General features: G+C 43.7%; 2 protein-coding genes across 15 annotated transcripts; both read right to left on the bottom strand.

Annotated features, from left to right (window-relative positions):
* Nucleotides 1–67: 67 nt before the first annotated feature.
* LOC119548687 (gastrula zinc finger protein XlCGF57.1) lies at nucleotides 68–16,312 on the bottom strand. Of its 14 annotated transcripts, none has more exons than XM_037856137.1 (7): nucleotides 16,030–16,312; nucleotides 9,021–9,128; nucleotides 7,542–8,911; nucleotides 5,406–5,573; nucleotides 3,790–4,530; nucleotides 2,834–3,046; nucleotides 68–2,746 (listed from the first exon to the last, which is right to left on the bottom strand). In XM_037856137.1, the coding sequence occupies exons 3-7, from the start codon at nucleotides 8,692–8,694 to the stop codon at nucleotides 2,139–2,141; spliced, it is 2,883 nt and encodes a 960-aa protein (XP_037712065.1). In that variant the 5' UTR covers nucleotides 8,695–8,911; nucleotides 9,021–9,128; nucleotides 16,030–16,312; the 3' UTR covers nucleotides 68–2,138. The 14 variants fall into 14 exon arrangements, with proteins under 14 accessions (XP_037712065.1, XP_037712069.1, XP_037712064.1 ...); XM_037856141.1 differs by lacking the exon at nucleotides 16,030–16,312 and adding an exon at nucleotides 14,259–14,410 and having other exon boundaries at nucleotides 7,626–8,911; XM_037856136.1 differs by lacking the exon at nucleotides 16,030–16,312 and adding an exon at nucleotides 14,259–14,409.
* Nucleotides 16,313–17,347: 1,035 nt separating this feature from the next.
* Nucleotides 17,348–21,605, bottom strand: LOC119547779 (cyclin-Y-like protein 1). The gene is made up of 3 exons (XM_037854790.1): nucleotides 21,520–21,605; nucleotides 19,202–20,234; nucleotides 17,348–18,649 (listed from the first exon to the last, which is right to left on the bottom strand). The coding sequence occupies exons 2-3, from the start codon at nucleotides 20,010–20,012 to the stop codon at nucleotides 18,267–18,269; spliced, it is 1,194 nt and encodes a 397-aa protein (XP_037710718.1). The 5' UTR covers nucleotides 20,013–20,234; nucleotides 21,520–21,605; the 3' UTR covers nucleotides 17,348–18,266.
* Nucleotides 21,606–23,247: the final 1,642 nt, after the last annotated feature.

Raw genomic sequence — 23,247 nt, 5'->3', positions numbered from 1 at the left:
TAAACGTTCATAAATAAGATAATGTTAAATAAAACCATGTCGTGTCTTTAAATGGTCAAACAAACAGTTTTACATTTTCCGTTTATTCGTGTAAAGTTACAGGTTGTTAAATTAAATTTAAATCGTATTTTAAGCATTTAATTCTTGACAATTAAATGTGTAAAATGTTGCATTTAAAAGGAAGCATAATGTGTGTGGGTGTGTCTGTCAGTTGTGTTGTGTATTGTGATTCCTCGTAAAATCATTAAACGGTGACTCGTGTTTAATATGTTGGTTTTTTTTCATTTTCAGTTTTATTTTTGTAAAATTTAAAGCAGATATGTTGTTGCTTGTGGCGCTTGGGCTTCCTCGTTAATTGTTTCACTTATATTTCGTTACGGCTTTCACTTGTTCTTAATGTTTGTTGTTTTCAACATAAGCACAGTTAAGGGTTATAATTAATTTTAGAGTTGTGCCTAGTCGTATATATATGTATGGGTTGTTGTTGTTGTTTGTTAACTTTAATAGTGGGGTAATAACTTGTTGTTATAGGTTTAGTATTCATATATCATAATCGTAATTGTAATTGTAATCATAATGATTGGGCGACACGCCCAACTAAAAACTACTCGCTCGCTCATGCGGGACTCCCCTTTCTCCATTCGGGCGATCCGTGTTCTCAATTATTACTTTTAGTAGTTCAACTAACATTAAATATAATAATTTGTTTGTTTAATCCCTTTTCATTATCTCGTTAGTCGTGTCTGCTGTTATGCTGCTTCATTTCCGCTGTCGTATAATAATATATATCTCATAATGATCACAGCCCCGCCTTCGGGGCTCGACATTGTAAACTGGGTTAAGGACTACACTTGGCCAATATATGTGAAAGTGTACGCGTGATTGCTCGCTATCAATTATCCTCCTTGGAAAATGCAAAAATAATACAATTGTGATAAGAATTTTCGATAGATTTCCAAGGGTCTTGTTGCGTGTTATTTACAAACTATAAGTATATATTATAACTGTATGCCTATGCATATCTGCATATGTTTATGTATGATGAGGATGCTTTCTATGAATGTCGCTCCGTATGGATATAATCGTAACTTAGTCGAAACACAATAAAAATACAAGATGGTGCGCTTTCGCTGGTTACGGCCACAAAAACCCCTTCTTAAAAGTGTCTAGCGAGAAGAGTGGACGGGTCGAATGGTCATCGGGTCCGAATGATGCACTGAGCGCAGCTAAGTAGCAACCGGGTATTGCGAAAACCTAACGATCGACCCATCCAAAACCACGCGCCGCCTGGCACACATTTCAGAAATGTAGAAAACACGTGAATAAAATTAGACGCTAAGCGTCTAAGCATTAAAGATACACAAAGAGAGATACCGAGAACAAACTATGAGATGATTCGTATTGCACGTTAAAGCTGGCGGCGGCAGACTAGTTAAGGAGTGTTGAGTTTGTTTGCGATTGGGAAATGAGGAAGATAGCTCGAAGTCGATTCGGTATTGCAGCTGGGTATACAGAGCACAGTCTGTAATTTACTTTCTAGGGTGTTTTGATTTTTGGTCGACAAAAGCGAATTGGCTTAGTTATTTTTTAGAGAATATTCCTCCTTAGAGAATATTACAAGAATACAAAATTTGAATTTTCATCAAAAGGTTTTTCAGCCACAGAAATGTCCAAGTATTTTTAAAATCAGATAATATGAAGTGCTTATTGTTTTAAAATGTTGCCATTTCCACGGCATTTCAGATTAAATCTTTTTCGTTCACGCTTAAAAGGTTCTACTTCACTGTCGGATAAATGTGTTAAAATCCCCCACGAACATTTGCTTTAAGAATCGACACACCCTAGAACCCCTGCATACTACGTTTTCGTCCGGGGCCACATATCAGCGTAACCAGCGCGCTGCTAAAACTATTGTACATACAACTAGCTGCTTATATGGGGTGTGCTTGTTATGGTGTGTGTCCTATATAGAGATGTCGCGTCAGCTCGGCTCACTAGCACACTGGCTCACTGGTGGCACGCTGGCCTCACCACGCCGCTTGCGTCGACGCCGTGGCCGCTGTGGCGGCTATGGAGGTGCTGGTCGTGCTGCTGGAGTGGGCTGTGGTGGGAGTGTAGCCGTGCAGGAGGGGCTACTGTTAGTAAACAACCGGGTGCTGTTCCACGTTCGCCGGCAGATGCTGCAGCTGGATGGCGGCGCGTGCCAGAGCACTTGGATCGCTAATCAGGGCGATGGGCGGCGGCTGTTGTTGCTGCTGTGGTGGTGGGGCCTGAGGATGACCCTGCTGTTGCTGCTGGTGATGCTGCTGCTGTTGCTGCTGCTGGTGTTGCTGCTGCTGCTGTTGGCGATGCTGCTCCTGCTGATGGTGGTGAGCCGCTTGCTGGATGGACAACTGCAGAAGTTGCTGCTGCTGCTGCAACTGCTGTTGCTGCTGCTGATGGGCAGCCACTGCGGCCTGCTGCTGATGCTGGGCGGCCACTTGCTGTTGGTGCTGCTGATGTGCTGCCTGCTGGGCCGCTTGCTGTTGTGCAGCGGCGGCTGCTGCGGCCTGCTGCTGGGCAGCTGCTGCGGCGGCTGCCTGATTCTTCTGCGACTGCTGCTGGGCAGCCGCGTTATGCGAGATGAGCGTGGACGTGACCAGGGGCACCAGGCCCGGGGTTAGCTGCACTGCTCCGGCTCCACCCGCCGCTCCCGCCGTGATCTGCTGAATGGTGTGCATCGTGGTGGTCGCCGAGTGGTGGGGAACTGAAACGGTAGGAGGGCCGGTTAAGTTGGGCAACTTGGGCACGGGGAGACTCGCTTGCGCTAGCGCAGTCGTGTTTGCCGACTCACTTATGATCGGTTTCACTTCCTGCTTGACTTGCGTCAGCACACCAGCCGGTATTTGCGGATGCGGATGCACGGGTGGTGGCGGCATCATAGCATCCGGGTGATTCATCTTCATGTGGCGCTTCAAATTGCCGCGCTCGACGAACGCCTTGCTGCACAGAGTGCACGCGTGTGGTTTCTCACCCGAATGGGAGCGCATGTGCGAGACCAAGTGACCTGCGAAACGGACAATGGAAGCGACATGAAGATCTGATCGTCGGGGATCTCGAATTTCGAAAATGGTTCGGGTAAGGTTTGGGGGATTGCTCTCACAGTCGCTGTCTGCATACAAATAGGGCTTCAGGGGTAACGTCTGGTCAGGCTTAGTTGTAACAATAAACATAATTGTAAAATCACTTCCAAATCGTTTTAGTGAAATTTAAAGCATCATCAACATAGTTTATCTGATCGTTGTTTTACGAGATTACTTTTCAATGATTAAGAATAAGTCAAATACAAAATACTAGTCTTTACAACTTTGTATTAAACGATGTAAGAAACTTTTTTTTACTCATTTCATATTTTTCAGGAACTTATTTTGGGTGGGTTTTCCTAACGGGAGATATAAGAGTTTATACGATTAATTACAAATAAAACATAAAGAACACCAAAAGAACTCTCCACGGACATCCTTTGTCTACAACATACAATTTTTGGTAAAAAAAAAAAAAAAAAACAAATGTTTTTTTGGTTTCTGACTAGACGTGATCCCCAAAATATGGCGCTAATAAGCTGTGAGAGCACTCCCCACAACAGCAACTGGAAGGCAGAACGGGATCGGGATCGGGCTCGGGGTTTGGTTTTGGCTTGTATCTGCAGCTGCAGCTGGAGCTGGGGCTGGGACACTATGCTGACGCCACGCCACGCGTGCCTCCACTGGATGCATGCAACGCACAGCAGCAATCATAGAGCGCACTCACCTTTGCAGATGAAGTTCTTGGGGCACTTCTCGCAGGCAAAGGGTCGCTCCATCTCCTGGCCCTTGGTGTGGCTGCGCTGATGGAAGAGCAGGTTGCCCTTGAGCGGGAACGACTTGCCGCACGTCTCGCAGGTGAAGGGCCGGTCGCCGGTGTGGCACCGCGACATGTGGTTGATCAGGTGCTCCTTGCGCGTGAACGGCTTGTTGCAAACGTTGCAGCAATGCGGATTGTCGCTCGAGTGCTGGCGCATGTGATTGTTGAGGTGCTCCTTCCGCGTGAACGTCTTCTGGCAGTACTCGCATTTGTGCGGCGAGTCGCCCGTGTGCAGGCGCACATGGTTCGTCAGGTGCTCCTTCCGCGTAAACGTCTTCTTGCAGTAGGAGCAGCGGTGCGGGGAGTCGCCCGTGTGCTGGCGCACATGGTTCGTCAGGTGCTCCTTTCGCGTGAACGTCTTAGTGCAGTACGTGCACTTGTGCGGCGACTCGCCTGTATGTTGCCGTACATGATTAACCATGTGATCTTTGCGCGTGAACGCTTTCGTGCAGTACGTGCACTTGAACGGTGTCTCACCCGTGTGCTGGCGTATGTGGTTGACCAGGTGCTCCTTGCGCGTGAACGTCTTCATGCAGTAGGAGCAGCGGTGCGGCGACTCTCCCGTGTGCTGGCGCACGTGGTTGAGCAAGTGCTCCTTGCGCGTAAACGTCTTGGAGCAGAAGTCGCACCGGTGCGGCGTCTCGCCTGCTTGCGTGGCAAATGTGTGTGTGTCGCGCGGATGGGACGAGAAAACATTTAGAGATTAGTAATCATCGCCTTGGAACAGGGGGGCGGTCATGGTATGGGCTAGCTGGAAGCGGATCACTGGACACTCGGCGTTGCTTAGTATGTTTTTATTTTATGTTTGCATCCCCCTAGGCGACGGGGATAAGTTCTGCAAGTTGCATACGTGTGTTCACTGTCTCCGCGATCGATACTTGCAACAGGAATGCTAGTATCAAAAAGGGTGAAAATCTATGTTGTAACCTTTACAATATTTCTACTATACCTAAGTCTTTATAATTTATATTATCTCTGTGGTTTCTGAAGGCAATTTATATTTATAAACAAAAAAGGCAGATACGGATAATGTGCTAATGTTAGGAAAAGTAAGTTTATCAACCTATTTTTATAGCTTAGTTATTTCTTATCAATCATATTTGTACAACATTACCACACAAACCTTATCTAACCATGATTCATGTATAGTCACAGGTGTATTCAATCCGTATGGGATTAAAAGTCAGAATCAATAAATCACAAGTGCAATAAATAGAGGATAAGAGGCTAATATATCGTTCCTAAATCGATTGAAACATAAAGAACTATCATTTTTAAATGTTACTATAAGCTTAGCTTATATGAATACTATGAAATCTACAAAAGACTGTGGACTGCAGCTAGCTTGCACCCCAATCCTAGCGAGAGTTCGTTATTGCGCCGCCAAGTGTCTGTGTAGAGAAGGTATTTCGTGTGTCGTGGACTGTGGCCGGAGGAACCATTAGCTTGGGGTCTGGATTGGGCAGGATCGATCGTGGATCGGGAACCAGGAAGCGGGCTTACGATTCGTTTTGTCTCTTTACCTGTATGCCAGAGTATGTGGTTGGTGAAGTGCTCCTTGCGGCTAAAGCTCTTGCCGCAGATCTCGCAACGGAACGGCGTCTCGTTGGTGTGCGATCGCATATGGTTGGCTAGGTGCTCCTTGCGCGTGTATTTCTTGCCGCAGACATCGCACTGGTGCGGCGTTTGACCTGGATTTGTTGGGAGAGGGTAGCAGAACAGAACGGATTGTTGTATATAGGGAATGGCGTTTGATCTCGTTCGACAAGACAAAATCGCATTCGTTAGCGCAAGCATTTTCTTTTTTCTCACTCGGCTCGGATCTGCGGCTATTTCTCCAAAGGATCGGTGGTAACCATTTGGAGAACTAGTGGCAAATCGGAGAAAAAACAAAATATCAGATCCCCCGACCCATCCCCGCGCACCGTCCAGTGTTTTCATTCTTTTTTTTTTGGTAGTGGTTGGGTGGCTGCGTGGGTGGGTGGGTTTTTAAACTTTTTTGTATTTAAATCTTTCGTTATTTTTTCTGTTTGGTGTGAAACTGGCCGTGGCTTGCGTTGTTGTGGTTTCGAACGAACGAAGCGAACGGAGGCTGCTGGCTCGGGCATATGGACGTGGGCGTGGTGGTGTCAGATGTGGTGTGGATTGTATGTGGTGTGGATGTTCATTGGATGTGTGTTTGTTTTGTGTGTGCCTGTCAACTCTGCTTCTACTCAATGCCGGTCTTCAGGATGCTTTATTTCTGTTTTGTTTTCTTTTTTCTTTTTGCGTGGAACGTGCAGTCCCGAAGAAAGTTTCGCCAAAGAGCTAAAGATTCAGATAGTAGATCCCTACACAGCAGATACTTTATGCAGGTGAGCTGGGATGTGTGTGAGTGTCTGGTGTGTTGTGTGTTCCAATTGCTTGTGTGTGATCGAGTGTTAAATGTCGCAGTTACACAGAGACGTTGGCAATCGACAAGCAGCAACAACGAACTTTTCTTTTCTTTCTTTACTTTCGTTACTTTCTTTGCTTTGGGCACCCTGTTCGACAGCAGAGAGAGCGTAGACAAAGTTGCACAGGCATTATATATCGAATCGAATCGGGAGTGAAGGATTGGACTGGACTTGGAGTGGTGGAGTGGAGCGAGCACTGGATGAAGTGTTTGGATTGGTGGTGCATGTGAGCATGATTAGACGTGGTGAAGCTGGGGATGTGTGATGCAGAGATCATGGTTGGGGGGAAATGGAGCGGTATGAGCGAGTGAGCGTGTTTTCTTTTAATTTTGTAGCGGGGTTAGGCGAGAAGCGTTCTCCAAATCTCTGGAGATTCCTTCGCTCGAAGCGTTAGTTGGCACAGAGAAAAAAAAGCAGTACAATATCAGCAAAATCTATTGTCTTTCAAAGTCTTTTTGAAAACTCAAAAGATTTCAAAACATGAAAGGAGTCACCAAAAAGTATGCAATCAATATTTGCAAAAAAATATTCTCAATGCTTTAGAGTTTTCAATTCATACTTTAAAGATATAAATTTCGAAAAAAGTCTGAAAGCTTTAAACAAAATGTTTTTTCTTTCTTAATATCTTAGTATTTTTCATGTTGACCTAGTGTTAACATTATGTTTCAAAACAATGGAATTTTGATGGTATATTTTTGGATCGAAATGAAGTTTCATTGAATGTTGTTAGTGATGCAACAAATTTTTATTTTTTAAATATCATCACGAGTTTTAGATAGATATTTTGACAGGAAAGGTACCAAATGAGTGACCATTTTGAGTCTCTATTTTTTCTCTCTGTGTGAGTACAGTGGGCGGGACTTTAGGAGTTGGCGGGTAGAAAAAGCACAAGCGATGAGCAAGATAGAAGAGTGTGAGAGAGTGGGTGGAAGAAGACGTAGGACGCACGATGAAGTTATTATATTTTTTGCGGTGCTTGTTGTCAATTCTTTTTGATTGGTTTGGTTGGTTGGTTGAATTTTTGATTTGGTTCTTGGTTGGTTGGTTGGTTGGTGTGATGTGGTGATGGCTGTTGTTGTTCTTGTACTCTATGAATAGAATTTGGTCTGACTGGAGTTGGTCTTGGAGTTATTTTGGTTTTAAGTTCTGAGAGATTCTGATCTGGCTTTTTGTTTTGGCGCTCGCCGCTCGCATTGTCCGCCCCCACCAATCAATCACACTCACCAGTGTGCCACATGTAGTGGTTAACATAGTGTTCCTTGCGCGTAAAGGACTTCTTACAAATATCGCAACGATGTGGCGTCTCACCCGTGTGTTTGCGCACATGGTTGACCATGTGCTCCTTGCGCGTGAACGTCTTGGCGCAGTACTGGCAACGGAAGGGCGTTTCGCCCGTGTGCGAGCGGAAGTGATTGTCCAGGTGCTCTTTGCGGGCAAAGGTCTTTTGGCAAATGGTGCAGGCGAACGGTTTGTCCGTCGAGTGCCGTTTCATGTGCCGCTCCAGGCTCGTATTGTTCGCGAACACATTGAAGCACACGATGCAGGTGAACATGGGCCCGCCAATGTGGATCTTGCCGTGGCGCGTCAAATCCTGCGATGTGGTGAACCCCTGGCCGCACACCTGGCACATGAACGGCTTCCGTTCGCTGTGGTAGCGCCGGTGCACGATCAGCTGGTACCGGAACTGGAACATCTTGCCGCAGATGTCGCAGACGTGCGTCCCCGTCGCAATGGGCGTACCGTCCGGCGCCAGCGCCACGTTCTGCCCGCCGCCATTGCCGCCATTGCCGCTGCCGTCCACGCCATGAATGCCGCCCTCCATTTTAGGCATAAGCAACTCACCCGCCGTGGTCGTGGTGCCCCCACTGGTGGTGCTCCCGCCGCTGCTCGTCGAGCTGCTGGTCGTCGTTACCGTCACCTGCTGGCCCCCATTGCCGCTGGTGGCCGGCGGTAGTCCTCCCCCCGCCGATGCAGCCGCCGCCGCGGCCGCTGCTGCATTCGCCGAGGCCATTACCGCTGCCACGGCGGCATTGTTGGTGGACGCCGCTGCTGCGGCTGCCGCTGCACTCGCCGCATGGCTGGTGACCTGCGGCGGCAGCGGCGGAGGTGGTGGCAACTGACCCCCGTGGGCCGCCGCCAGTTGATGATTGACCACATCGCCGTGGATCTTGCCAAAGACCTCGTGGTAGGTAAAGAGCTGCGAAATGTCCTCGATGTTCACCTTGTACATCTCGATGCCGTGCGGTGGCTTGCCATCCTCTTTGTGCTCCGATTTGGGGAGCGGCGGTGGGCCGCCCAAGGTGATCGTCGTCCCACCAGTGGTCACAACAGGGGCTACTACTGATGGCACCGAGCTAGCAGCGCTCACGTGCTGCATTCTTGTGTCCAGATCCGGGCGATCGTTGTGGCGTTGCTCGTTCCCTGGTTGCTATATCTTGATGATGTTGTGGTGTTGTTTTGGGAATTATTGGTATATTTTCTTGTTGTTGTTGGGGTTGGTTGCTGCTGTTCTTGCTTGTATTTCATGTGTTGCTGCTGTGGAGCGCCTACATATTGCTGTTGTTGCTGCTGTCGACTGCTTTCGCTGAGCGTGGCTACAACAAACAAAAAATGCAAGTGGAAGGTGGAGGTGGTGTCACTTAATCTCTGGCTGCTCAGGTATTTTTCTTGGTCTTTTCTGTCGTCGCTGACGGGGACAATTACCATGAAATTGCTGCTCTCGCTGCTCCTGTGGGGTGTGGGTGTGTTGCTACTGTAACAGCTGATCCGTGTGAGTGTGTAATTGGCGCACAGCCAATTCCTATCGTTCACCTGGAAATGGATGGAATTTATAGAAATCAAATCTATTGGATTGAGAAGGCATTTATCTATGAAGGTGTTAAAGTTAGTGAAATTATGAATGGATTGAATGGATGATAAATACCATGTCAGATTACATTTTATTGTTGTATAGCCATAGACATTGTCATTTAATAACTGTGCCATTTGAACTTTTTTTAAAAAATGTATAAATAAAAGGTAAAAAATTGTTTGGTTTTCTTATTTTTCTGAGCATCTTTTCAAAAATGCAAGCATTTGGTAGTTAGACAGTTTTAGTAGCCTCACGTTAAAAAATAAGTCATTCAAAAATATAATAATAAAATTCTAGCCCCTATGAAGAATTTTAATTTCGATAGTTTAATAACTGATTGATTTAAAAAATATTTATATTCAAAAGAATAGACATGAGCCAGTCGGATCCCGCATAAGTTCTGTGTAGAACCCATAAGGACTTCCGGGCTACAGAGACTACAAGGGGCGATTCTATGAACTCTTCTGGTTGTGGAAGTTTCCTTTTGAATGGTAGAATACAATTCAAATAGGGATTCGATCTTAGGATTTGTTGGCTGGCAAGTTGGAATACTGCACCACAGTCTTTATTACAAATGCACTGATAAATTGCAACTTAAAGTCTATGGTTGAAGTATTTCAACGAAATAAATATCCCTAAAAAAGAATTATGTATATTTACAACGTACTGAATAAGTTCAGGGTTGGGGATGCATATCTAAATCGAATTAACTCCACATAGAATTCCATATAGAATGGTTTACCATATGACTAGGTAAAACCAATGCCTCCCAGCTCTATTACCATTTCCAAAATTGCTGCATACCTTAAGGCGTTTGCCCCGACAGCATCAAAATGTCCTCAGAAGTAGCCTATCTATATGCTAAGTTCCACGATGATCGGAGGTGAATGGTGAACTCACGGTGGGGGAGTTGGTCTCATGTTGTCAAGACACTGCTGCTGAAGGACATAGGGATTTGCAGTGCAATGTGCGACCATTAACCCTTCAACAATGCGAATGTCATCTGCATGTGTGTACAATGTACATACATTATGCAAGTACAGTTGAGCCCTAACCCACACACAGACACACAAACACTCACAGCAAACAATCAACACCCAGGACTAATTTATGTAAAAAGATGTTGGCCAGTTTATTGATTTTGCTGCCGGGCATTAAAAGTGATATAAATTGCCCATTAGCGGACCGCAGGACTCACACTCACACCCACGCCCACACCAATACCAACACATACCCATATTGCTGTATGTCTTCATCAGCTGAAGAAGAAGAAGAAGGGCCAGAAGCGGAGTGAGCACAATGAAATAACTTTATATAAATTGTAAATGGCAAAAGGCAGCAAAACGAATGACAAGGGAAACGAAAAAAGGGAGTGGAGCTGGGATTTGAGGCTGGTGAACTGCGGGAGGGGCAGGATCCAGGATTTAGATATCCAATCAGAGAATGCAAGCAGGAGAGAGTGAGAGAGCGAGCGCGCTGCGGGGCGGGGGAGAGCAAAGGGTGGGGGAGGGGGCCGATGTAAATATCAAGAAGTACAAATCGATTAAAGACAACGCGTAAGTGTGTGCGTGTTTAGGAAAAACAGAGCTGCGAATTAAAGATAGATGTAAGAGCGGCAGAGGAGAGGAGGGGGAGCAAGCAGCATAGAGAGGGAGAGCGCGCGCATGAGCGGGAGAAGAGGGGAGTGTTTGCATAGGTCCTGGTTTTGTCCCTTTTCGCTAAGCGCTTTACAGTTACAGCTTACAGCTTACAGGCTAAGCAAATGGCAGAGAGAGAAGGGCTCCCCCACTGATTGCTCTCTCACACTCTCTTGTTTTGCTGGAGCAAATAATTCAGCAAACATCGAGGAGAGCGCAGCACGGGAGAAAGGACACTAAAAAGGGCGCCACTTTTAATGTGGTGAGGTAGGAATGAATTCCAGTGTGTGTGTGCAAACGGGCAAATACATATATCTCTTGCACGCACATGTGTGCGAGTGCCAGGCCCGGGCAGAAAAACAAAAAGTGGGCGGGTTTCGGTTGGGGCATGTAAAGTGCTGATGAAGCCAAGCACAAAACACAAGACGAATGGCCCAATCTCCAGCGGGGTGGACCCCACGCCCTATTAAGTAACTGTAACTCAAGCATCGCTATAAAACGAATTAATCGAGTGCAAACCGCAAACGAGGGTCAAAAACCTTAGCACTTGGGTAACTGATCAAACAAATACTGTTTTAGGCAACTTCCCGGTATCCCGGTTCGCAATTGAATTTCTTCTTAAAAACTTGGATTAAACTTGGGGAGTGATCATATCTACAAGACAACTTTCAAATTTAGCCAATTATTAATCGCCAGTCACAAGATCCTAACTTCATAAGCACCCATGTATCATTCCTCAGAAACGGTTGAAAAAGGATTATCTTGATAAAGTACACCAATGAATACAGTTTAGATTTAACATGGGATGTAAGAAAGTATTTTCCTGGTTAATACCTGGTATTATATTTGCGGTAAGATTGGAGTATTTTCTGCCAATCATTAGATCCTAACTTCACAAGCACCCTGTATATCAGAAACAGTAGGAAAAGGATTATCTTGATAAAGTACACCAATAAATACATTTTAAGATTAAACATGGGATGTAAGATAGAACTTTCGTGGTCTTATGTATTTATATTCGTGGTAAGATTGGAGTAGTTTGTTGGATTGAATATTATCCAAGATAATTTAATTAAACTTTTAAAGGAAAGTAAACATTTTTGGCGGACATATTTCGGAAGCGATGACAGTCTATTCAAGAAGCGTGTCATTACAAACGTCCCCTTAAGGCGTAAAGATAACGCAATATTTTGTCCCCAATAATCTATTCTAAAGCCGGGGTGTAAATAAATATTTTCGGCAAAGGTGTGCCCAACAATATTATTTTTTAAGGAACGACGTGGATTTTAGAACTAGCTTTTACATTTTCCGGGCTAACAATTTATTCTCAAAAATTTGCATAATCGTTCAACTTTAATATTTTTTACTTCGGGGAAACCAAACATATATAAAAATAAAATCCGAGTGCATTATAAATTATAAATTACAGAAACGCAGTTTTTTATGAAAACAATGGGCCATATGGCACAACAAAATATTCCGTAATAACTGGGGTGGAATCACCCTTTGGGTGGTGAGCGGTGAAGTCACCCTGTATTCCGATGTGACAGCAATTGAAATCACTTAAATCATGTGGTTCTCTTTTTGGCCCGGTTCAGCCGACTTTTCTGGGGGCTCGCCAGGAGCGGACTTATAGGTATATTCAGATATGGACGTTCCTTTGGGCCACCTGCGGGCAGAAACGAGAAAGGAGACATGGCAACAATAATAACCAGTGAGCAACAGTTTGTTTGCGGTGTTTATGTTTACGCGAAATATTCAAACGGCCCGCGGTACAGTCTTCCCCTTTTCCCTTTGCTTCCAGTTTCATTTTCAGTTCCACTTCCACGCAGACACACACACACATGCATGGGATGGATGTGGGCAGAGCGGACAGGGGGCGAAAGCAAATCAAGCTAAAATTTATTTGCAGCCAATATATGCAAAAGTCACAAACACAAACACATCCGAACCAAAGCTGCGTCTGCGTGGAAAGAAGAGCAGAAATATTCTAACTCTAATTGGAAAGGGAATGGGAATTGGAATTGAAAGGGGCGGATCGGGTTGCGGGGAGGGGTATTGCAAATTTTACATTCCCAACTATTCCCCATTCGGGCGAGCGAGCGGTGCTAACAAATCAAATTAATTGTATCTATATCTAGAAGAGCTGTATGTGCGTGCATCTCAGCCAGTCTCCTCTGCTTTTCTTCTAGATTCTAGACGGGGGGCCTCCTCTCCTCGCTCTCTCCCTCTCCCCACCGTGCTTTGCTTTTGGCTGCCAGCAGGGAAAAAAAAGTTGTATCTTTTTCCTCCTCTTCGTTCCCTTGCCCACTGCTTTTCGTGCACTTTTGCTTTGCTTTTTTTTTTGTCTTGTTCTCGTTTCGCTCGCTCTTGTCTGTCCCCGTCTCTCTCCCTCTGTCGCGCTCTTTGCCTTACATTGTCTCTCATTATTCATTGAACGACAACGCCACCCCCCGACACCCCCCTGGGCGCAGCAACAACAACGTTTTGCACGAACGACGCTACGTACAATTCCCAGCCGCCTAAAGCGGAAAACCAATAAAAACGAATTGAATCGCAAAGCGTAAGTACAAAATAAAGCGAGGCGAGACAAAAAAATGAAAGCTGAAAGAGCGGAGCGGCGAGCGCGAGAGGAAGAGAGCGAGAGAGACGGCGAAGCGAGTACAGGCGGCGCGTCGATACAAGTTTTGCCTTTTGGCTCACATTCTATATGCCGAGATCCGAAACCCGAGTTATAGTTATAATTATTGCCGCCGCTGCCGCTTTTTATTTTTAATTTTGTTTGGCTGTCGCTCAAATTTCGAGCGAGAGAGCGGCGAATCGAATGGGGAGAAAGGAGAGGGAGAGCAGGAGGATCGAGTTGGAGAGTCACATTTTCATTACAGCCAATTAGTGTGCATTTCATAATTGTTAAACAAAACAGATAGGCGAACGTACGGTACCTAGGCCAGGCAACTGGAAAAGCCAAAGGAATCGGCGGAATCGGAAGTTTCGCTCCAACATATGGCGGCGAAAAGTGCCAATTTAAAGAGCGCTGCCGATCGCCTCAAGTGGCATAATGTTAATAAATTTCTGAAAAATGCAACCCTGCGTCTCCCCGCCTCTCTCCCTCGCCTTCTTGCAAGAATGACACGATGATGACGTTAATGGGAACTCTGTGGCTGTGGATGTGCGCAGCTCACACACAACACAGATACTCTCGCACTCTCACAGCACACCAATACACTGGCAGCAAAGTCGACCGCAAAGTCATTTGATTAATATTTCTCGCATTCTTTTTTGCCTGCGAATTTCACAAATAAACACAATTGTTTCCAATCAGCCCCGTTCCTCCCTCTGCCACCCCCTCCCCCACTACACCCCCTCCCCAACCCACCAGCGGCACTGCAGTTTTTACAAGCTTTTTAAAAGTACGGTTGTTCGTTCTTATGACGCCAGTATATGAAAATTTACTTGATATTGCGGTGGTGGTGGTGGCGGGCACACGGCCACACTCTCCGGCCGTGTGTGTGTGTGTGCAACAGTAGTGGCAATCAGAATCGAAACGCCGCGCGGGTGAGAGGCGGTGGTGAACGGCGAACAGAGCAAAGCAAACTGAAAACTGAATGAGACGCGGAGGCAGCAGAAGGCGAGCAGGCAAAGGCGAGCGATGTAAAGTTCTTCGTGCGGCGCGTTCGGGCGGCAGCCGAAAGCACAAAAGTCCGGTGGGAGAGCCAGTGCAGCCGGTTTGGCGAGAGGATCTCTCTCGGGGCTTCAGTTGGAGTTTTACCTGCCGAACTTCTGAAGACAGTCGCTCTGCTTTTGTTTGATATTCTTATTTAAAGTTTTGACAATCCGCCATCCTCTCTCTTGGCACTTGTGGCCATCCTTTGTGTGGCCCACGCATCACTGGTAGGAGGCAGTGATGGCTAAATATTTAGCTAGCACTAGCTGCTCCTAGCAATAAAATAATGGATTTCCCCCCCTGGATTTAACAAAACGATCAGCTTAAATGACCTCCAATTAGAATTCCCTTGATCCGCCTGTAACTTAAATATCTGTTGTCTACTTATTTTGGATCTCTATTAACCCGGCTTCAAGTTTAACATGAGCTTAGAGAAAACTACATTTTCTTAAAAGGCACTTTATCTGATCCTCATTTATATCGTGATATTTTAGTCCCTTGATATATCAAATATCGCTATTTTTTAAAATATATTTTTGATATTTCCTAATTGTCACACTGCTCTGGAACGAAGTAGCAAAAAGTACAATATGGGCGCGATGCGAGATTTTTATTCGCAAATAAAAAATTATGCGTCAATCTGCACTTTGTGCTGAACGCGGGCTGAATTCTTACGTTTTATATTTTTGTGGCACCCCTGTATGTAAATATTTCAACTTGTAATTCTATATGGTGGTACTTGACATACACATATTCAACTCAACTAACTGTATTGCACTAATTAACCTAGAATGGCCCGAAACACCAATAAATCTTTTTTATTATAAGTGTTTACTTAAATGTATATTAAAAAGAAAATTACTAACATAAAGTTTCGTAGTAAAATTGACACACAAACACGAAAAAAGCGTCATGTACACAAATACGCCTCCTAAAACAAAATTTTAAGTTAAATTTAACACATAAACACGGTAAGGAAATAAAAGACTGAATTTTTTTAACAGAAAATTAATTTTTTTCATTTTCAGTAACGTAAAGTTATTATACATTGGACTAAACAAATTCGCTTTTTTAAATTTTCTTAATTTCCGAAAAGCAAATTTTTTTATTTATTCAGATATATCATCGATACTATATTTATTATATATTTTCACAACCCTACTAAAATCCTTATCTTCTACTAAACTAAAGATCGGAAGTCAAATAAACCAGCCACCTGCAATTACAGCGCTAGCCGAATCTGGCTACAAAATAGCTAAGTGTACAGCACTAGTAAGAGGTGTGGAGGCAGCGAGAGAGCGAGAGCGAATACGAGAGACACCGCAAGATACAGATACAATGCGTGCTAGAGCCCGCATGTGTGTGCGTGTGATTGCGTTGTTCTTATTAACGATTCGCTGCCGCTGCTCTGCCTCTCCCTTCACCCCCTCGCCGTACGCTATGGTGCTGCTTTTTCGGGGCTTGGGCACAAAAAGGCGGCAAAATGGTTAAGCACAAAAAGTCGACCGGGTCCAATTGGCCAATTTGAATGCAGGACTTGCCAATTCGAATAGTACTCACCAGCGATGAGTTAGTTTTAATCCACAGAACAGACCAGCAGCTACCACTCCTTTTTCTGGTTGCAGTAGCGTCCCTCGTCGACAAACGCCGTTTCCGAATTTCTCAATGGCGATCTAGGTGTATATTCCTCGATCCCGGTTATCACTCTCATCTGGTCACTAACTGCATTGCGCGCACTACTCAGCGTAAACTTACAGCTGGCTAATTAATTAGATCGGTGTCTTTATTTTCTTAACATTTAACGCGGATCCAGAGTTTAAGTTGCGGGCGGAAGAGAGGAGACGGCACCGATAACGGCATGTTATCGGATTTTAGTCAATTTTGTCTTGCACTTTCGGTGGGATTTTTAGTATTTATATACTAACTCAATACTTCATTATCGTGATTATTCAAATATTATTCCATTCTATATTATGTTTTATATATTAAACACAGCAAGATAAGATGTTGCCAATCGAGGCGTGTCTGAATAAAATAAAAAAAATATATACTGTTTATTTAGTCAAATATACCGATAATATTCAAAAAGGTCACGCTGATACAAAATTGATGTTTAAATGGATGCTATCGATAGCTTACTTCTAGTTCTTGCGCACTGTTAACTAATTCTAAAATGTTAGCCTTACCGTTACAAATACTGTTTTTAGCAAAAACTGTTGTACCGCAAAAAATGAATATTAGTTTAATTTTATGTTTAAAATAGCTGGACTCAATTACCGATAAAATATTTACACATCATAAAGGTATGTTGACCATTTGTTTTCAACATGTAAGGTTATGTAGATAATTAGTTTTTTAACTCTTCACAAGTACATTTACAAGCATCTAGAATAAAAATTATTAGTATATTATTATACCTTACCATATAATAACATGAAAATCATATGCGGCTCGAATAAGCAATAAATGTGGGTACTTCTACAAAAAAGGATACATTTTTTGATTCTGGGAGGTAGGGGCATACGAATGTTCTTCCAAAATGTGATGCAAAAAACAATAAAGATGTGTATTTTAGTAAAATCTACATCTTTTGCTGGAACTATTTTTGATGTTTTAATTTTAGAAGATAACGAAAATAAACCAATAAATGTGTAACAGTATATGGCGGTTTTTCCAACATCAAGTTTTATTGTCATCGGAGCCCCAAATTTTAGGATCCAAATAACTTGAAAATTATCAGAGGCCCGGGAACTTTTTGAATTTTATCCAAAAATTCTGAAAATCATCCCAAATACAGTCATTAGTTTCATATTTTGACGTACATTCAGTACTATTCATCGGATGTATTTTATACTTGGCTCTCAAGCAATGACACAACTCCTCTTTGATTTGCTTTTATTTAGCTTTATCGTAAAATAAATTACAAAATAAAATACATTTTGCATATAATTCGTATCCTTATATGTCTAGTACATTAATTTACTCACAAATCTTTTGGGTTAATATTGCGCTGTGCTCTTCATACTCTTGCTCATATTTGTTGGTTTTCTAATGCTAAGAACCAAAAACAAATCAACTGCCGCAGGCCGCGCCCCTTGTTTTTGTGCCTAAAGCCTGATGCGGGGAAGCCGAATATCGTTCATCGTATAAAGCTAAATGGAAACTATAAGAATCACCCGAAATAATATTAAGATATTAAGAAAATGGGGCAAAGTAAACAAATTAAATTCGTAACAAATGTACAGGGAAATGTTCTGGGCGCGGACGCTATGTAAATGACGATTTCTCAGCCGAGGCCAACCGTTGAGATTAAATTGATTAGATGCCAGCAGGGTGGCCGAGTCAATTACAATATTTAAGCCTTTTTACAAACAATTCTCTACTGTATCTGTGATTTTTCGTTTGGCAATTGGTTACGCGTTGCTGTAGTACTTCTGTGTCTCAGTTAAAATCATCCAAATCCTTGACTGCAATCGGTAGTTTCGCTTACAAGAATATACATCGTCGCATGTATATGTAAAAAGTGGTCCTTAATTCGAGACGTGTGGTTAAAACGTTTTTGTGTATATATACGAGTGTGACTCTGCACGTATTTAGGTGTGGGCGTGGATGCTCCTTTAGAGTGCTGGCTAAAAACCCTCCCGCAAAGTTTATTCAACCGGGTGGCCTACGAAATGAATCTGAATAGGGGGAGCTACGGTTCTCAAATTACGATCGATCGGACTACGGACTACAGAATACAGATTTCTTGACTCATTGCTGCCGATGGTTGTTCTGTTTTAGTAAGCTAATATAAATCACGATAGTATGGCCACGCTACGGCGCGGCCCGCCCTGACTGATGTTGTCCATGGAGGACCACTTCTTGATCCCGTTCTTCAGCGCCTCGGCGGTGACCTTGTCCTGCATCACCCGCGACATGGCCTCCAGCTTCTGGGCCCGCTCCTTGGACAGCGGCTCCGTGGGGAAGTTTAGCTCGTTCGCCTCGGCAAGCGTCCGCAGGTCGAAGTAGTATTTGGCGTACACCGAGGACGGCACGTTGATGTTGAACTGCAGCAGCTCGAGGAACTGGCGCTCCAGCTCGTTCATGTCCTCCACGGTGATGTCTTTGAGTATCTGGCAGTAATCCACGTTCCAAACGGCCTGATCGTCCCACACTTTCGAGGCGAGGAGAATGGCACCTGGGGAAATCAGCAATGGATAGTTAGTATTTTTGTATTTACAGGAATAAATGCAGATAGATAAAAGCAACGACTGATTAAATATTGGGAAAAAGAAGATTTTTGTGCCTAATGTTATAAATTTATCAAAGAATTTTGAAAATATGAAAGCAGGTGTTCAATTAAAAAATTATTTCGTTTCTTCTATTTAAAGTAATCTTTGTCACCAAATTTTAATTTTGTCAAATTGCTTAAGATTTAATTCTTATTTCTCAGTTATTTTTGTTTGGATCCGAGTTAATTATTTAAAATTGAATAGATACAATTTATAAGCTCATAAAGTGGGTACCCTCAAACTTCTCTATCTCGAGGGTTCTACCAAACAAATTCGAAAGAAAGTTTATGAAAACCAAATTTACTAAAATTAAATGCACAATTAGTTCATTGCCTTGGATTCTTCATATCCAGATCATCTTTCCTTAAGTTATGGGAGTTATTGTAGTGCATTCCGAAAGCTAAGGCTAAGACTTCAATGGTGCCGCAGCTCTGTTTACAACTCGAAACCGAACTCACCCAACACCATGCGCTTCCAGTTACATGGACCCACATCCAGCTCTGCGTAGGTGAGCAGCCGCTCCAGGTAGACTAGCGTGATGATGGCACACTCTGCCGTCAGCTGGGCGGCGTTGAAGAGCGTGCGCACGAACTTGTAGATCTGCCGGTGCTCCGGATTGTGCGTGTCGTAGTTCTCCGGCACCTGGTCGTGGGTCAAGGGATGCAGTTTCTCATCGAAGATGTCCAGCCGCCGGTCGGACTGACGGTTCTTGATGTGATAGTAAATGGCCAGCGAGACGCACTTGACCGTGTTCTTCAGATTTGGCTGCGACACAGTGCTGTCGTCCAGATAGATCGTTGAGCAGGAGGAGCTCTTCTTCATGCCGCCGCCTCCGCCGCAGCTGTTGCCTCCGGGAGTGCTGCCGCCTCCTCCGCTTCCCGCCTGCTGGGCAATCTGCTGCTGCGAACGCTTCCTAGTCATGCCGCCGTTCTCCACCTTGGATCGCTCCAGGAACATGGTGGCCGCCGTGGGATCCACCGAGGGATCCTCCTCGCCCTCCAGCGCCTCTCGCTCGGAGATGTGCTGCAGATTCTGCTGGTTCTCGAAGTTGTCTCCGCCGCCCTGCTGATTCTGCTGCTGGTGATGGCCATGGTGGTGGTGGTGCAGGTGCACCGCCGACGTGGATCCGTGGTGACCATCCAGCTGGTGCTGCGACGTGTGCGGCGGATGACTCAACTGGTGGCGCTCCTCGAAGACGGGCGGCAGATCCTTGGACTTGCGGTCCGACTGCGGACTGGAGTACGCACAGCACGAGTTCTTGTTGCCCATCTCGCCGTGGATTGGGTTGGTCGGGGGCTCAAACTAAATGCAACTTGGCTTGGCACTCTCGCTCTCTTGACTAGCGGATGGACTCCGGGTACGGATCCTGCTCCTGGCAGTCGCTCACGCTCGGTTCTCGCTTTTGGCACTTGGTCGTCGTGCGTCTATGTCTATGGGCATGGCGCTGGCGTTTCTATCGCTCCACAATTACCGCTGCCGGGCGAGCGTTGGCTGCAAAGAATAGATAACGATTAGCTCCGGATTCTATGCGATCTTATCTATAAATCTGTACTCATCCCCCAACCCATTATTAATAATTGTGGTGCCCTCCTAAGGGGTATTATTGAAGTTAAGAGGAGGTTTACCCATAAAGAGGGAATGTAATTCCTCTTTGTGGAGCCCGTTTTTATCCTGTTCGAACTACAGATATTCCGAAACTGTTATTATAACATTTACTATTTATACGATCTATTATATTACTACAATTTTTGTTCATCGCTTTGTGCTGTGATATATATTGGATGGCTTTGAAATGCTTTGGGTGTTTTGATAATGAAATACAACTTTACATTGACTTTAAATACTGATTACTTATTACTGATCAGAAAATGGCCATAAAAATAAATGATTTTAAACGTAATAACATTAAGTAACGTTAATGACAATGAAACAAATGTTATTTCTTTGAAAACTGTCTGTTATATAAAATACAATACTAAAAGTTATGAAATTTGTCTTTAATATATAGAAACATCAAGTGACGCCAATATAAAGTAGATTGTAATTGTAGGGAAAGTTGGCTGAAGATATGATATGATGATAATAACTTTTGAGATAATGGAACACTCATCACATGACGGAATCGAAATATTTGAGGGACCAGTCAAAACGGGATAGTTTGGCCAGGGTATTTCCGAATTCGACCTGAGGGCCTTCAAATTTTAACTATCTACCGTTTATTTGCTATGTTTATAGGCGGAATCGTTTTGGCTTAGAGGCCGGCCAGATTGTTGTGCAAAAATTAATTAACCCCAGGCACGACAGTGGGCTGCAAGTTGCCTAATTTGGCGAGGTCTTTGTTTTATTTTCTTTTTTTTTGTAGGGGGAGCACGACTCCGATATATTTTTTGTTGGTGGGGCGGGGCGGCAGCGAAACTTGTGACTCTGTTTACGGAGGGGAACTGCGGGGTATTGGCCAAACCGTCACCGGGGTCGGGACTGATGGCCCAGTTTCAGATCGCCGTATCACTGTCAAACGTTGGATCGTTTTTCCCCGCACATTAATCATGGAGTGAATGAATGAATTTAACGCTGGCGTCGCCGTCGACGCCGGCAGCGCTGCTCGGCCTCTGTCCGGAGAAACACCCACGAATGGCCATCAAGCCGCAGTAATCCCAAATCGGGCATCTATAACCGTTAACACCCTGGTGAGGCGATGGCCGCCAGCTTGGCGCTCACTTAATCTGCCACTTTTCACACATCTTAGTCGTTTTCCTCGCGATTTTAGTTTAATTACCTGCTCGAAAAGGAAATGTATCGTATTTTATTAATATCGATAAGTAGCGGGCCGTTGATGGTTAGTGTGAATATACCACCCGGCTCAGAGTGGAATACTAGAAATATCAAAAGTACTAGTAAAATACCGCAGGGAAAAAGTAAAATACTGTGCTACCAGACCCATCCAAATTCTACGTTCCACATTGGACATAAGGTAATTTGACGCACGTATTTTACTTTACATAGATGGATAGTATGTCGACATCCAGAACTTACACTGAGCAGAACATTTATTTTTTGAAAGCGAAGGCCAAAGCAAATTAACAGTACCAGACCGAAAATACTATAAAATATATTCATGGAATATTCCCATTATTGAATCGGTTAGTATCGGTAAACGGTTCCGGTTCCGGTTCTGGTTTTATTTCCTAGTTTAAACAAATCAAATGTTTTCCCTTTAAAAAAACCACCCTCGCTTAGGTTTAATAAGAATTTTTATTAGTATATTAAAAGTCATATGGTGTTATTATAATTTACTTGAAAGTATTTCGTAATAAGCATACATCTCAGCCATATTCATTTTTCTGAAATATTTTTGCATTTGGTACCATCGCCGTTAGTTTATGCATATTAAATGTTGAGTTTAACATAGTAGGAAAATTAAAAACGTTTCATTAGTAGGCTTTGTTTTGCGAAAACTTGTAAAGTACACAATTAGTTTGCTTATTCGATATATAAATAACTGGGCTAGAAATGAGTAGATGAAACAAAGTTATTTACAGATCTCAGTAATATGCGACTTCGGTTTTGGTTGGGACTTCTTTGGGTGGTGTGGATTGGCTATTTAATTACCTTTAGATAGAGTGCATTTTGCTAATGTTCTATATCTTTTTGCATCCTGTGCAAGTTGTATTTACACAAAATGTATTTTTATATTTTTATTAGTGTTTTTATTTAAATAGTTTATATTATTTAAATGTAATGATTGCTTTCAACTTATACATATACTGTATGCAAGTGTATTCCATATTGTTCCATCGGCTAAGGTGGGGACATAGCATCCCAAAGTTTAATTTGGTAACGACTGCACATCGGCTGGAACCATAATATGTCCTCTTATATGGGTGTTTATGATACCACTAGACTACTTTTGCTAATAACATTGAATCGTAAACCTCATATATATCCATATGCATACGTTCGATTAGTATTTCTGTAGTTTGCTAATATTTCAACAGAGATAAATAACAACTTTGCTTTTGGTTGAAGAAGGTCTGCGGCCTGTGTTACAGCAACTAACGCTAGGTTATCAGGACTTTGTACAGATTTTGAGAGAGGTCGCTATATATACGATATACATATATGCGCATCGCTTTGAGCGTTCAAGTTTGATATACATTATAACATACACTGTTTGTTCAATAATATTTACGTTCACATAATAGATATTCTGTCGCTATATTTATCCCATTAATGGTTAGGAGTAGATTAATCTGCTGTGTACGTCTGTTCTGTTTGTGTTTGTTTTTAATTTGTGGCTACTTGTAGACATGGTATGCTGCCTCCCACCGCTATACACATCTGCACCACTTTTGTTCGTACATTTATTGACTACCTTAATAAAGCTATGATCCCAATTTCAGCTGATAATTTGGTACCTTACTGCTAAGCACTTTTACCACTGCCCTTTGACGCGGTCTATCCGGGTTTCCCAATCGTTTTCTCCAATTTCCTCTCATTTCCGGTT

The sequence above is a fragment of the Drosophila subpulchrella genome, chromosome 2L, assembly GCF_014743375.2.
Source record: "Drosophila subpulchrella strain 33 F10 #4 breed RU33 chromosome 2L, RU_Dsub_v1.1 Primary Assembly, whole genome shotgun sequence".
NCBI classification, from domain to species: Eukaryota; Metazoa; Arthropoda; class Insecta; order Diptera; family Drosophilidae; genus Drosophila; species Drosophila subpulchrella.
This window is presented reverse-complemented; position numbering and strand designations above follow the sequence as displayed.